Here is a 14,970-nt window from a genome sequence, read left to right as displayed (position 1 = left end):
TTAAGCTTATTTTGTTTATTGAGAAATAATAAAAATGAAAACTATCTTATTTGAGATTTTTTAACGTCCGTTAAAAAAGTTAAAATTTGTTAAAGTTGTTAAAATTCAATAAATGCATAATAATATGTTCAAGCAGTGTTGCACGTATTTGAGAATTAGTTGCTTTTCAAAGTCAAAATTCATTTATTTCAATAAGGACTGACTAATTTGTTGCGTAAGCCATCATTCGCACGAGATTTTTTAACGTCCATTAAATATGCTTTCAGTGCATGCATTTTCAATTTTGAAGTTGGAAATAGACCTTTATTTACCTTACCTATCTGCGTGACTACCAATGCATAGTCACGTAGATATAGTCTTAAATCCGAACTGGCACATAAATCATATACAATCAATTCCTACATATCAATGCCTACATTATAACACTTTGCAATTTATTCAAAGCAAGATGTCTGAATATTATAATTCGATCAAAAAAACATTCTAATAGCCATAAGTAATCGTCACAATGCATTCGGAACACGTGGGTAGACTCACAAAATACGGCACAGATAAATTAAATGCGCGTTACGTCTATTGTGATGCGAATTCGACGGCGCAGTGTTCATTCACTCATTCAATTAAAAATGGGACGTTAAGAACATTCGAATGAATTGAATGACTTAGAAATTATGCAGCGTGAACGCATTACTTCCAAAACGTAATTGTGATAAAAGAATGGTGGCCGTAAAAAAGTTGAAATTCGTGGGAATTTTACGGTGTAATGAGTGGCGTAAAAAATTCCTTCCACTGTACAATATTGTAAAAGAAGAGGGACGTGATTAAGTTTGGGGGCTTAATATCCGGCGGGAAGGCGCAAGACATAAAATGCAGTTTGGTTGCCCAATCAGGGATGTCAAATAACATTTAATTTGACATCACCTTAACTTTTTATAGTTAAGTTATATAATTACTTTTTTGTGCATAACAACAAAGTATCTATAGCAATTCCGTTCGTTTTCTGTAATAATAATATAAAATATAATAATAATAATAAATAATTATAATTAAACATGATTCGGACTCAACCTTTACGAATAAACATCATTGATATTGTTTTAAGGTTTTGAACTCCTCATAATAGAATACAATATTTTTAATAAGTATTTTACACTATTTTTTACCTGCATCCCATTTGATTTTTGATAAATTAGTAGGTACGTACTTATTTAGATTTATTTATCTAAACTGTTATTATTAAATATAAACTCAAATCGTGAAAGATTTTAATGATCGAACAGATCAAAATTTTAAAATTTACATTTAAATTTTATCTTAACAACAAATATTTTTTTTGTATTTTTGTTTGTTCGAAAGTCTAGAAATTACATTATTCTAGAATTTGCCAACATTTTTTCTCATTTCCACATTTGACAACCCTACTAATTTGCCGCATCAACTGGCCAGTAGCGAATAGACAACGACCGAAACAGTGGGGGCATGCTATCGAAACTACAAAACACCATGCAATGTGATGCCACAGGAATTTAGACCTTAAGTCTTAGCAATAACAAAGTAATTGACACGGAGCATTATTTGCGATGTATTTAGCAAGGGAGAGACGTGTGTATGACGTTATAAAATAAAATTGAAGCGGCAAGGGCGACCGCTGGATCTAATTAAATGATAAGTGCGATCTAAGATTAATGTGCTTAAAGAGATCACAGACTAGGATGCTTAATGTTTGACATTCTCTAGGTCATTCGTTTATGAACGTGGAGCCATTAAAAAATTAAATGCTTGGGGAACCAGTGGGGCGATACGACATTTAACAAATTTAATTAAGTTGCCATGTCAAAAGAATGAAGTAGGTGGGTACTGAAATTACATGACGTCCAATTTATGTTTTTGTGAAAAACCCTATCATTCTGCCTTCATCGGGCTAGCTGATTTCAGGGTTATGCGCCGAATTTGTAGATAATAATTACCGTGTTAATAGTATACTATAATTTATAACATTTAATTACAATAATTATAATGTAATTATCAAAAAATAAACACTTCTTCTGCATCTAGTTCAGTCGACTACTTATTAAAGCTTAATATAAAAACAAGTTAATATTATTATTGCCAGTAGATTCTCACGATATTTAACTGACAGTTAAAATAATCCTTATTTATTCTGCGGTGGATTGCAAAGCCAAACTTAATGGAGTGTAATCCCGATTTCGTATTAACACCGGCATAATGATTAGGTATTTACCCTCATGGTGGGGTGTCGTTATATTGCGATGTCATACCACACAATAAAGTTACACAGACACACACGATACAGTTATCTATTTAGCTATTTCTGTAGATCTATTCGTGGGTTCGAATCCCGCGTTTACAATATTTGTTTCTTTTTAACACGCTTATATTAGTTTCACTTGTAACTAACAATGTATAAGAAAATCTTGGAATTTTAATTTGACCCTCTTCCTGGTCTACGATTAGGACGAAATTCTGCCACTAATGAGAGGGGTTAGGCCAATAGTCCACCACGTTGGCCCAAATCGGATTGGCAGACTTCACACACGCAGAGAATTAAGAAATTCTCTGGTGTGCTGGTTTCCTCACGATTTTTTCCTTCACCGTTTGAGACACGTGATATTTAATTTCTTAAAATGCACACAACTGAAAAGTTGGAGGTACATGCCCCGGCCCGGATTCGAACCCACACCCTCCGGAATCGGAGGCAGAGGTCATATCCACTGGGCTATCACGGCTCTCTATATATACCATAGATACTCGTACCATAGCAGACAGACTCTAGTAGCAGCACTCTTTCAAGAGGCTGTTAATGTCACAACCAATACTCACTGATGACATTGTGCTGCAAGTATGGGGAAACGAACTAATTGATCGCCTTTCCAAATTCACAGGCACATACAAAGTGTCAGGCGTTTTGCGCAGATCTAACAACATTTAGACTTGGCATGGTTACTGACATTTATTATTTAAACTTTAAAGTAGGTAACATAAATCAAAAATATTCATCTTTAGTTTATTTTTATAATAATCCACTAACAGGGAACCGACTCCATTTCTAAAAAGAAGGGTGCTTGGAGCATAGACCATCCATTACCATTAGCGAGCTGTTAGAATAAAAAGCAAAACACATATTGTATAACAAAATTTAGGTTGGTAGGTTACATGTATAACAAAAAAAAATTAACAAAAAAATAACTGAATTCAAAGACTTTCGGTTTCTACACGGCATCGTACCGGAACGCTAAATCGCTTGGCGGTACGTCTTTGCCGGTAGGGTGGTAACTAGCCACGGCCGAAGCCTCCCACCAGCCAAACTTTACTTTGTGTACTAAAGGCTTTAATCTTAATTAATACTATTCAGAATAGTAAAAACAGAGTTACATTAGTTGAATTCAAAGATTTGTAAGGCACCGAACTGACACGTCCACTCTAGTATAAGCTTAGTTCTACATCCACGCCATAGACAATAAATGACATGAAATGGTCCACGCGCCGCACACGCGTCCGCGGTTTATCTACCAGTACAGTGCGCGCGTGCGCCGGAGGGCCCTGATGATCTGCGCAATTTATAGGTCAAATCCCATTGTGAGAAACCATTAAATTATGCCTGGATAACAATATCGGCGATACAGCAGACTTAAAAATAAGATTTTGTTCAAGCCACATTTTTACTGATATATGGCGGTACCAAACCAGTAGCATGTTAATTTAGACAGTTCCTACAAAAAACACAGGTAAGAATTACTGTCTGAGAATTTTACTATGTGAACGACTAGCGGACGCCCGCGACTTCGTCCGCGTGAAATTTAGTTTTTAACAATTCCCTCGGGAACCATGGATTTTTCCGGGATGAAAAGTAGTCAGTGTGTTAATCCAGAGTAAAATCTATTTCCATTCCAAATTTCAGCCAAATCGGTTGACAAAGTGTCATACAAACTTTCATCCCCTATTTTATCCCCTTGGGGGCAGAATTTATCAAAATCCTTTCTTTGCGGATGCCTACGTCATAGCATCTACCTGCATGCCAAATTTCAGCCCGATTCGTCCAGTGGTTTTGGGCTATACGTTGATAGATCTCTGACAGTCAGTCACCTTTGAGTTATATATATTTAGATTAGCCCACCGAGCTTGGGTTCATTTGTCTTGAAAAAGTATATGTCTGGCACGTTAATTCTCATTCTACAATCGCAAACGCTTCCAAAAATAAAAAATAAATGAACTTAAGGGAATACCATATTTTGTTATCCACGGGTCATGTGATCAGTTATCGATCGGATCTGTCATTCTCATACACTTTTCTAGTTTTCGAAGCGTTAGCGTTTGTAGAAAGTCGACGAACCACATGACTATAGTAAATCGTGTTAGAGCATTTATAGTATCTTATTTTCAAGGACCCACAGTCAATAAAGAGCCCCTATAGTTTTCCCATGTAATTTATTTCATGGTGTGAAATGTCGTCGGATAGGTCTTACAAAAATATTATTGATGTGTACTAAACACTATTGTTCAATAATCGATTCAGGTTTCCATTTCTGTAATATTTTTTTACAATTCAAATATTCACTTATTTAATATTACGTATTTAAACACGACAAGTAAACAGCATACCTAACAAAGTTAAGTTGCCTGCGTATACGAGTATAATTTATGCCTTGCCTAATTAAATGTCATTACCTACTTGTCAATCTTCATTTCCATGTAGGAGCTCTTTACTCTGGCACGGTGGAGGACGTAAATATTATAAGTACGTATGTTCCAGCGCCAAGTAGACGGCAGTCTCTATAAAATTGCTCAATGGCTTTGTCCCACTAATTATTGCGGCGATCGAATTACAACCCCGATGGCTGCTTGCGGTTGCCTTGCTACTGTAATAGCTAGAAATTATATTTTTTTTTAATAACAGATGTCGAGGAGTTTAGGTCTGATAAGAAAAGTTAAAGTCGGTCGGTGGTAAAAGTACCTATATAAGTATTTAACAGTATAAGGACACTGACGTTCGGTTGAAAATAAATAGTTGCCAAATTATGATGATGGTATGATGAGCAGACGCCTCCCGGTTTCACCCGCGTAGTTCCCGTTGCAGTGAGAATAAGGGGTATAATATATAGCCTAAAACACTTGCAAATAACATGGCTTTCTAGTGATCAAAGTTTTTTTAAAATCGGGTTAGTAAATCCAGAGATTACCCACAATACCACAAACTTTCCCTCTTTATAATATTAATACTAGTAAGTATAAAATAGCTGTGGTATAGAGAGCACAAAGTTGGGCCAAGTTATTCCAGGTTTTTAACATCAGTAAGATAATTAGCCCCTGTAGCCAAGTGGGACGTCGATTCTCTTTCTACGATCGCAAACGCTTCGAAAACTAGAAAAATGTATGGGAATGACATTTGATATCGACAGGTCACGTGATCGAGATCTGTCATTCCCATACATTTTACATTCAGTAGTATATTTTATATCAAATGTATTTTTAGAATAGAAGTTTATGGTACCTATAGCATTTAATTAGTGGCAATTAGTGTGTGTTATAAATCGACGTTACATCATGGCCTGCTGGTCGCCTCCCGGGGGCGTCATCAATAACTAATTTATAGCTTTTCCCGGTCTCGTTCCAAATAGCTATCATTTTGTTACAATGAATATCTACTAGGTAGTAGATAGGTACAGACATTAGATATAGTCCGCGACAATCTTGTAGTCCGCTCTGAAGTTGCAACTCGCCGAACAGTGCAGGTATAGGTAATATACCCGCTGAAATGTTTTTTTTTATATTAAACAGCTATACTTGCGCCTCGGGTTCAGAGCGGAGTATTGCGAGGCGATTTCTCTTGAACAAACTATTCACTATTTTTGCCCCCGGTTGTGTAACGTGATTGACTCATTTAAAAAAAAAAAAGAATGTTTGCCATATATTTTATAGTATGACCAATATTCCCATTCCCCTCCAACTAGTTGGCAAAGACTGTGATGGGAGTGGGTATGACAATTAGACCAACGGGGCGGAGCTCGAACCACCACCCCTCGGTGATGAGCCCAACCGCTTACCATTGAGCTATTGAGGCTTAAATGCCGTGCGACTTTTTAGGGTTCATTAATTAACAAGCAACCCTTGTAGTTTCGCCAAGTCCATCTGGTCGTCCACATTTTAGCTCGGTGACTACTACTACTACTATTCTGTAATTTTCTGAAAATCTTGTAATATGTCATACAGCTGTAATGTAGCATGAGTATGAACAATAAAAACGTTAATAAAATCGTAAAATAAAATCTTGAAAAATATTTTTTTATGGTAGCTATTTAGCTATTAGGTACCTTTAATACTTGTAAAGCCGGGAATGATTTCTTTACCAATCTATCTTATAGTGGGGGTTGTTATTGTAGGTAAAGGTCTTTAAAACATTGTGTAAACTCTAATGTTTTATTCAGGTTTTAGAGACAAGAAGCCCGCCTCCTCTGACAAGCTTAACGGTTATGTATGGATACGTGAATTAAAAATAAACAAATCCTGTCTTTCAATAAGATTATGATTAATATAAAAATATAGCTCATAAAGGTCCTAAATATTTTCCCTACAAATGCATACACGAAGTACCCGTTCATACGATCATCCCATTCCAAATGGAATATTCGTGACAACGCCAAATTAAAAGACAATATATCTGTGGGAACCAATTTTGCATATCAAAGCGAACTCTTTCCTAACAGTAACACATGCTTGTACAGTTTGCAAAGAAAGTTTTAAGTAACGATCAATCACCAACAATGGGAGCGAGGTGCACCCTAGAGGAAAAAAGTTGAACGGGTGTAGCTGATTTATTGGCGTAGTTAGAATTATCGCCATTTGCAATTCTTGCCGCGGGTTAGCAAACAAGTTGACGATAACGACTTTCGAGACCCGGCGGTGCTTAAAACTTGGCTCTCTGCTGTGTTGGGTATCGAGAGCGCTTTTTGTGCTAAAACTGCAGTTTGTATTTAAACCAATGTTTACTAATGTTTACTAGTCTTCTATCTTCTTCTTTTATATATAAAAATTAATTGCTGTTCGTTAGTCTCGCTAAAACTCGAGAACGGCTTAACGGATTTATCTTATCTTGATCTTGAAATGTTAGTGGAAGTATAGGAAAGGTTTGAAAGGTGAGAAAAATTAGAATAATTGCCGGGTAAATCATAAAAAACGTTTAAGAGTCAAGAGGTAGGGATAGGGCAGGGGTAGAGTTGTGTAGAGTAGGGATATGGAAGAAGTGCACTTATGACAAAGCGAATCTTGACTAAGTCCGCTAGTATATCGCGGTGTTTGTTACTCTCCCAAAACGGCTGGACAAATTTTTATGCAATTTTGTGTGCATATCGGATCACCCGAACCGATATGCACACAAAATTTCAACGAATCAGGCAATATTTATTTTCACACCCCCAACTGGTATTTTTTTACGAAATAAGACAAAACAACGTCTGCTGGATGAGCTAGTTTCATCTATAAATTACACTTATGATAAGTAAACTAATGGACCAAGAATCCTGAATATCGTCCCAAGCTCCAAAGCAATAAACGCCTTATGTAAGTAAATTGGGTTACTTCATTGTATTTTCTTTACTTAAAAAATATTTCCATTAATAATAATTACACTTGGATAAACTAGTCTTTTACTTTATCAACTGATTCCCCATTCTCCGTCAGAGTAGCGCAGTTTTCGATGCGTCTACAAATGACACCCAAGGGAGCTACCAGCCAACGGCTTTTACGATATCTACGCTACATCTACGGATAGAATAGAGTTTCTAAGTAACTATTAGTGTTAGCAAAAAGACAGTCTAGAAACTCAAGTTTTGTATACGAATAGGTATTTCAAGCAATAGGGAGGATGACATGGTTTCAATATATTAATACCCAGACCACATAACCGTCAAAAACCAAAAATAGTCTAGTAAATCCAATATTAATTGTACCAAGTAAATATTGGACATACAGCCCTGATTTTCAGCTGATGACTTTGAACCAGGTGACACCACCGAAATAAACATAAAACCAAACTAAAAAAAGTGTGTGTCAGTTTCGACGCACGAATGGGGTTTACTCTTTCAGATCGACTGTCTAAATAAGTGTATGTTGCCCCGCTGCATATATTATGCACGTCTGAAAAGTGAAAGGTGCGCAATCGAGGAGCAGCAGGCCGTGGCGTGCGCGCCCGCCAACTGCGTACGCTGAAAGGTACGCAGAATGGGTTGCGCACAAAAACGTAACGCTGTCATTCGTTCATTGAATTTTACTGTCCATATTTTATTTATACCGGGGGCTATACGTAAATGAAAAATCCATTCTTAAGGAGTAAATTCCAAAAACTATAAACACAAAATTGAGCAACAAAAAAAGGTAGGTAACTAAAGTATCGTACTTCCAAAAAGCCAGATTTAATAGTTAGTAGGTAACTATCTACTTTAGTTACTGAAAGTTTTGTATAATTTTTCATATTTTTTTAAATATTATCATAAAATAATATGTGAAACCCAATACTTAACTTTCTCTGACAACGAATTACTTACATAATGTCAAAGCAAATAACAACGGCCCGTATAATCACAGAATAGTTTCACACCATCAAGTCTTAGTTAAGGGGCACATAATCACCCGTCTTACGATCCTTAACCCTCAAACAGCCATGCAGCAGTCAGGGTCTGACATTAAGAGCAACGTTATAGGGCCCCGTATGGCCGCACGGCGATTATCTTAAAGTTAACCCTGTCGTTACGAACCTTATTTGCGGTTGCTTCGAGCAGTGAACGGTTTTGTTTAGGTTAAGATCACACGAGATAACGTTTACCACCCTACACTTTAGTTAAACACGTGCGACCAATCATATTAAATAGTTTGTCTGGAAAACTGTAGTTATGGAAATAAAATAAAAACACCATTAATAAATATTTTAATGGAATTTTAGTAGGTACTCACATACCTAATTATATTTTTTTATATTTGAGATTTATTTCGATTAGCTAGTTAGAGAGGTACCTACCTACGGAGATACGAGTAACCCCAATGGGCCTAACTAAAATGAGGTATTGAAAAATATTATGTTTAGATAATATTGAGAGCGTTTACCTAATTGATACTGTAGAGTAGATTATAGAGAGAGAAGATTATAGGTAGGTACGTCTTATAGTTTCAAACTTGAACACTTTTGATATTAACTGTTATGTGCACTATGCCCTAAAACTTAAAACCTCTATGATAGAGAAGAGATAAAAAGACCATTTTGACAGCTTACAGGTACTACTATTATTTTAAACGTTCTATAAAAAAGAAAATTTAGTCATTTAATCTTAAGTTTCATTAATTTCAAGTTATAATGCTGAACTTAAATACGGAGGTTTCGGGTTCAATAATCTTCCGTTCGTCTGTTGTCTTTACACATGTTTTTAGGGATGTTCGATAAGCTTAAAAAATATTGTTAATATAATCAAAATATTGTACGTGCCTACTTTACATTTCATAAAACGCCTTTTCCTAGTCATACAATTTAGTACCCTCTGTAGGTACCTAAGTTTAACCTCTGACCTGTGGTTAAACTTTCAGAGAAAACCTATTTTAAATTCTCAAAAGAGTTATAATCTAATAGGTAAATACCTACTTGGTTAAAATGGGCAATATTATGTTTAATATCTTTTGTCGTAATGTAGGTAGGTACGTCATGGTAAATTGTTAATAATCGGATGTTATTTATTTGTTACGTACCTGTGGATTATTAAAAATTTTATGAATTACACCACAGAACAGAAAACGCTAAAGTTAACAGTTGCACGGACGTCAGAACGGCCCTTTTATCTTGTGGCTGCGTTAGTGACCAGCGCGGAGACAGTTACACGATGTATGGCATGAGATGCGACACCGATGGCCGCTTAGAGTCGCACCGTGCTATTTACCCGAAATTGAACTTTTACAACCTATCCACTACATGTCTACGTCTATGGCATATCGAACGGTCTTTATACGTCTTCAGTTTCGGCCTTTTTGTTAAAAGTAGTAGTCATTTATATCAAAAAGGTTTCTTAATTTTAAAGTACATAGTTACATTTTGTCGAAATATTATCTAGACCCAGATCCCAGCGCGAACTGACATAGCTTAATTTCACAAAGATGAAACCTTGGGGTTTCAGTAGCGTCTGATGTGCTTTGAATACCTGTGTCTTTGTAGAGTAGTTGTTGTTGTAGAGTTGTTTTTGTTGTTGTTGTTGATGTGGAGACTTGCTTTGTGATACCTGCCTGGGCTGGTACTAAGTGAGAAAGGTAATTTTTTAATGCATTTTGAAGACTGTTATTCTGAAGCTGTATCAAAAGTGTCAGACACTTTTCATTGACCAGAACTTTTGTCAGACACTATAGCTCCACTTAAAACAATCCTACGGCAAATGTTACGATTACCTACTCGATGACGTTTATTGTTTGAAAGGGTACCTATAGGTACTCCTGAGTTCCTATTATCATCCTGTCAGCATCTGGAGAAATTGAGGGGAACTTTCAAAAATGCCTACGAATTTTGAAAGTTCGAACGACGAATGTTAATTTATTCTTCAAGAGGCGGCCTCGTAGTAGGCCACCCGCCACCAGCACCACCTGCCATAAACCTTCTCGTGGAGGAAAATTGGTTGATAATGATGAATAGGTTGTACTAATTATATCGTAACATTAATTCGTAACGTAACATGAGTGGAATCAACTATTTAGATAGATGTCCTTTCAATTATTTGCCAAAACACGGTCTATAATTAAGAAAAAATAATATAAGACTATTACTATTTTATTTAAACTCTGTAAAACATCACAAACAACAAAGAGACATTTTATTACAAAATCGGCACAGTTTCTACAACATGGACGTGTTCTTCACCTAGCGCGACGTCCCGATGAATCACAGGCAGAGCTCGTTCCAGGAGTTTACTCTCAAACTCACTCAGTGGAAAATTCGAACAAGTTTCTATGATACCATGTGAGCCTACTTTTGTCGGACCTGAGAAGAATCTAGTCCCATAATGCGGATTAGAAACATAGCAGTTAACCATCGCACAACCTCCATATAAAGCAACAATTATCCTCTCGACGAATTCGTTAATCGACCAAGCCACAGCTAACACTGCAGAGTCGTTACCGAGTTTATAATTCAACACTTCTGTTCCACACTTTTTTACCAAACGCGTCAATGTGTCCGCCTGATTTGGCTTCACGCGGTAGTGGCTCGGGGTTATATTTGAGAACAACGGTACTATAGTTTCATCAGAGTGACCCCCTATAACAGGCACGGTTATAGATCGAGGGTTGACGCTTAAAGTTTTAGCGAGGAGAGCTCTCGCTCTTGCGGTATCGATGTGGGTAATGCCAAATATTTTGCACGGGTTAAACGCATTGTATTGGAACAAAAGTGCACTTGCGAACGGAACGATAGAATTGATAGGACTAGTAGAAAAAGCTAATAGCGCCTCTGGATTTATATTCGATATCGCTCTGCATAATCTTTGCACCGGTAGAGCATTCGTCGCCAACATTTGATCACGAGTGTTTCCGAGTTTTCTGGGAATCCTCGAAACCATCACCACGAGGTGAGCGTTCCGAATGGCGTCAGGCAAACATTGGTCTTCGCTGAATGCTGTTACAATTGGCCCGCCAGGTATTTGAGAAAGTTCCAAACCCAAACCCAGCACGTTCGTATTATCGTCATACAAGTGCAGTTTTCTTATAGAGTGGTTCTGTTTGAGAAGCAATGCTGTATTTTTTCCGATTTCACTTGCTGCGCCTATTAGAGCAATTTGAACATTCCTTTGCTGGAAGAAACACACGCACTTTGGATGTTTAAACACAATCGGAAAACGCAAAGCGTTCGTTAATTTTAATAAAATCATTACAAATAAAATCTTTTAAAATTACAAAAAACCGTTTCGCACCATTTTTCTAGCAGATCCTCTATGACGTATGTCAAGTTTTCTGCCTACTGTCTACGGTGTCTAAGAGCATTCTCTTATTTAAAAAAATCCAGATATAGGTATCAAACTACAACCAAAAATTCATAAAAATCATAAATACTCACGCTAGACAAGACTAGTCTAGATTCTAGGTACCAACCTCTGTCCAAAAGAAAATTAACTCTGTCCAAATGACAGTTTACTTGACAATTTTTTGTCACAAAATAGTACCTACATATAGGTAAATTATGATTTTTAATACAAATAATTGATTGTGTACAATCATGCTCCGAGCGAAAAATATCCTACGTTTTATTTCTAATCGCCGAAATACAAGAAATTATCAAATATGCATTGTAGGAGGCGCGACTGAGATAGGGCAAACCGCTTCCCTTTTACTAAGAACAGTGCCATCGGTTACAAAACTAGTGATTCACGATAACTCAGAACACACGTCTGGTGTCGTACTAGATCTGTCACATATTCCCGCCAACTCTACGCTTCAAGGCTTCATTGGTGAAACTACTCTTGAGCGTGCTTTACGGAGTTCGAACCTCATCATTGCAACCGGCGGCGTCATACAAAGCCCTGGAATATCCGAACAAATCTTTTTCAAAACAAACGCTAACTTCATAAGGAAATTATCAGCGGAAATCGCAAAAATTGCTCCCATGCCGTTTGTTGGAATAGCAACTGAACCAATAAACATCTTAGTGCCAATGGCCGCCGAAGTGATGAGAAACAACGGTGAGTATGATCCGAGAAAATTGTTCGGTATCACAACTGGCGACTCGTTAAAAGTGCAATCTATGTATGCAAGTGAAAATGACTTGAATCCTCAAGCTTGCAATGTACCAGTGATCGGAGGTCACACGGACAATACAATCGTACCTTTGCTGTCCCAATCAAAGCCAGCCTGTACCATGAACGAAAAGGATATTCTGGAATTTGTAACGAAAATTCGGACTTCGCAAGAAGACGTTATGAATGCAAAGAAAGGTTGGTCACCTACCTTGTCAGTTGCTTACGGTATTCTCGCCTTTAGTAGAGGTATTCTGGATGCCCTGTACAGTCGTCCCACACAAATCAACGCATTTGTTGAAAACAACGATTTTGGCACGTCCTATTTTTCCGGGCTGGTGTTTGTCGATAGAAATGGCGCTGGTGAGATGCAGAGATATTCCAATTTATCCGAGTTCGAATGCCAATTATTAGAACGTAGTATTGAACAGCTAAGAAAAGATGTTATATTAGGAAAGAAAGTATTGGAGCTTGCGTAATTTCTTGAAAGCTAAATCTGAAAAAGCGTGTTTTAAAAAACATCTGGAAAATAGTGTATCCGTCATAATCTCAGACCAATTATAGAAGGACCTGTATCATACTCATAGTCACGAATAAAATTGTCTGTCATTTTCTGAAGAAAACGAGCTTAGATTTGGTATATATCTTATACTATACTAGAAGTTTTTGCCCGTTTTTTACACAATTCAATTACACAAAAAGGTATTTTTACGGAGCTCTTTAACCGACGAACACGATTACAACTATTTAACATCGATACTATAGAGACAGTTTTTATAATAGCATTAGATCGTTGATCATATACTTTGACAGAAAAGTAACGTCTAGCGAGGCAGGTCCTATGCAATAATTGGTCTGAGGTCATAATTTATTTGATTTAATATTTTTGTTTATTTCAATTCAATTTTGTTATTGTATATCAGGAAAAAAATAAACAATTATTACCAATTTACACAAATTTATTTACACCATACTAAGTAATTGTTATCTAAACAGTTTATTAAAAATACCTACTATCACAGAAACAATCAAATACATCTTCATCGAGTGTTTTTTTGATATTTTTATTTAATCTTTTGTACACACGCAAAGAACATTTAATTTATTTATACGTAAAGATTATATATTATAACAATAATCTTAAACCATAGACAAGCGTGCGTAACGCGGCCTTCATATCTCTCCCTTCCCATTTAATAATAGAGATATGTCAGTAGCGCGTTAAAACTGAGGCGAACAATAGCGGCTAATTGACCGCATTTCATTGAGTAGCATAGTAAAAAACTAAAGTTATATAAACAAATAATACCCAAATATACTTAAACAATGTCGAGTTGTGTCTTTAGGAACTTTAAAAACTGTATGTACATAAATGTATAATGGAATTAAACACAAAATTGTGCATGTGTGCGCTCGGAGGAGTAGTTAAATTCAGATCACTTTTTGCGGTTATTTTGTTGGCACGTAACATATCTATAGTATAAAATATCATTGATAGCCATAACCTTAAATAATGCGTAATGCGCATCGATCTCCTATTAAAAAGTGGATGCACAATAAGCGAACAAAAAACGTGACAATGAGTTCCAAACACAATTTCTTGGCACTCAATTCAAGTAGTCTCATTTGCAAATTCAACCTTGAACTCAATCCTTAAAGTTGAATTTGCTCTGAATTCTTTTACTATATTTAAAGGTCTTTAGGTATAATTTTCTTTATCAATAATTCTAAAACTGTCAAAGCAAAATGAACCAGTTTTTAAGTGTAATTTTCTACATGATTTTGCGTCCTTTTATTATAAGAGGTCAATGGTAATGCGGCCTGCATTTCTCTCTCTTCCCATTTATGTTTTCATATCTAAACTTACGTATCTTTAGTCATGGAATGATTAGGTGAAGATATTATTCATTAACGAATTTAAGAAATTAGACACTTAACTTTAATAATAGCACACATTAATTGGAAAGGTACTTAACAAATGAAAGCACATAACAGACTGAACGTAACTCATATCTTGGAAACGAAATAGAAAAAGTACGAATGGAAATACAAGAAAATATTCCAAAAAACTAAGTCGCGGACATTCGCTATTTGTTTACAAAAATTAAACACGTTAATTAAAATATCTACAAACATGAGTTATGTACTCCTCATCGGCCTTACTATTATATATATGCAAGGCAAAAATAATTTACATAATATT

The 14,970-nt window shown here is 36.2% G+C and overlaps 1 protein-coding gene across 1 annotated transcript; it reads left to right on the top strand.

Annotated features, from left to right (window-relative positions):
* Window positions 1-4,030: 4,030 nt before the first annotated feature.
* On the top strand, window positions 4,031-13,854 carry LOC112050325 (malate dehydrogenase-like; the record flags this gene model as incomplete). Its single annotated transcript, XM_024088574.2, has 2 exons — window positions 4,031-4,089; window positions 12,304-13,854. Coding segments are annotated over 2 exons (1,002 nt in total), but the record flags the coding sequence as incomplete, so codon positions are not given.
* Between the last annotated feature and the right edge of the window lie 1,116 nt (window positions 13,855-14,970).

Source organism: Bicyclus anynana, chromosome 6 (genome assembly GCF_947172395.1).
Source record: "Bicyclus anynana chromosome 6, ilBicAnyn1.1, whole genome shotgun sequence".
Taxonomy (NCBI): domain Eukaryota; kingdom Metazoa; phylum Arthropoda; class Insecta; order Lepidoptera; family Nymphalidae; genus Bicyclus; species Bicyclus anynana.
This window is presented reverse-complemented; position numbering and strand designations above follow the sequence as displayed.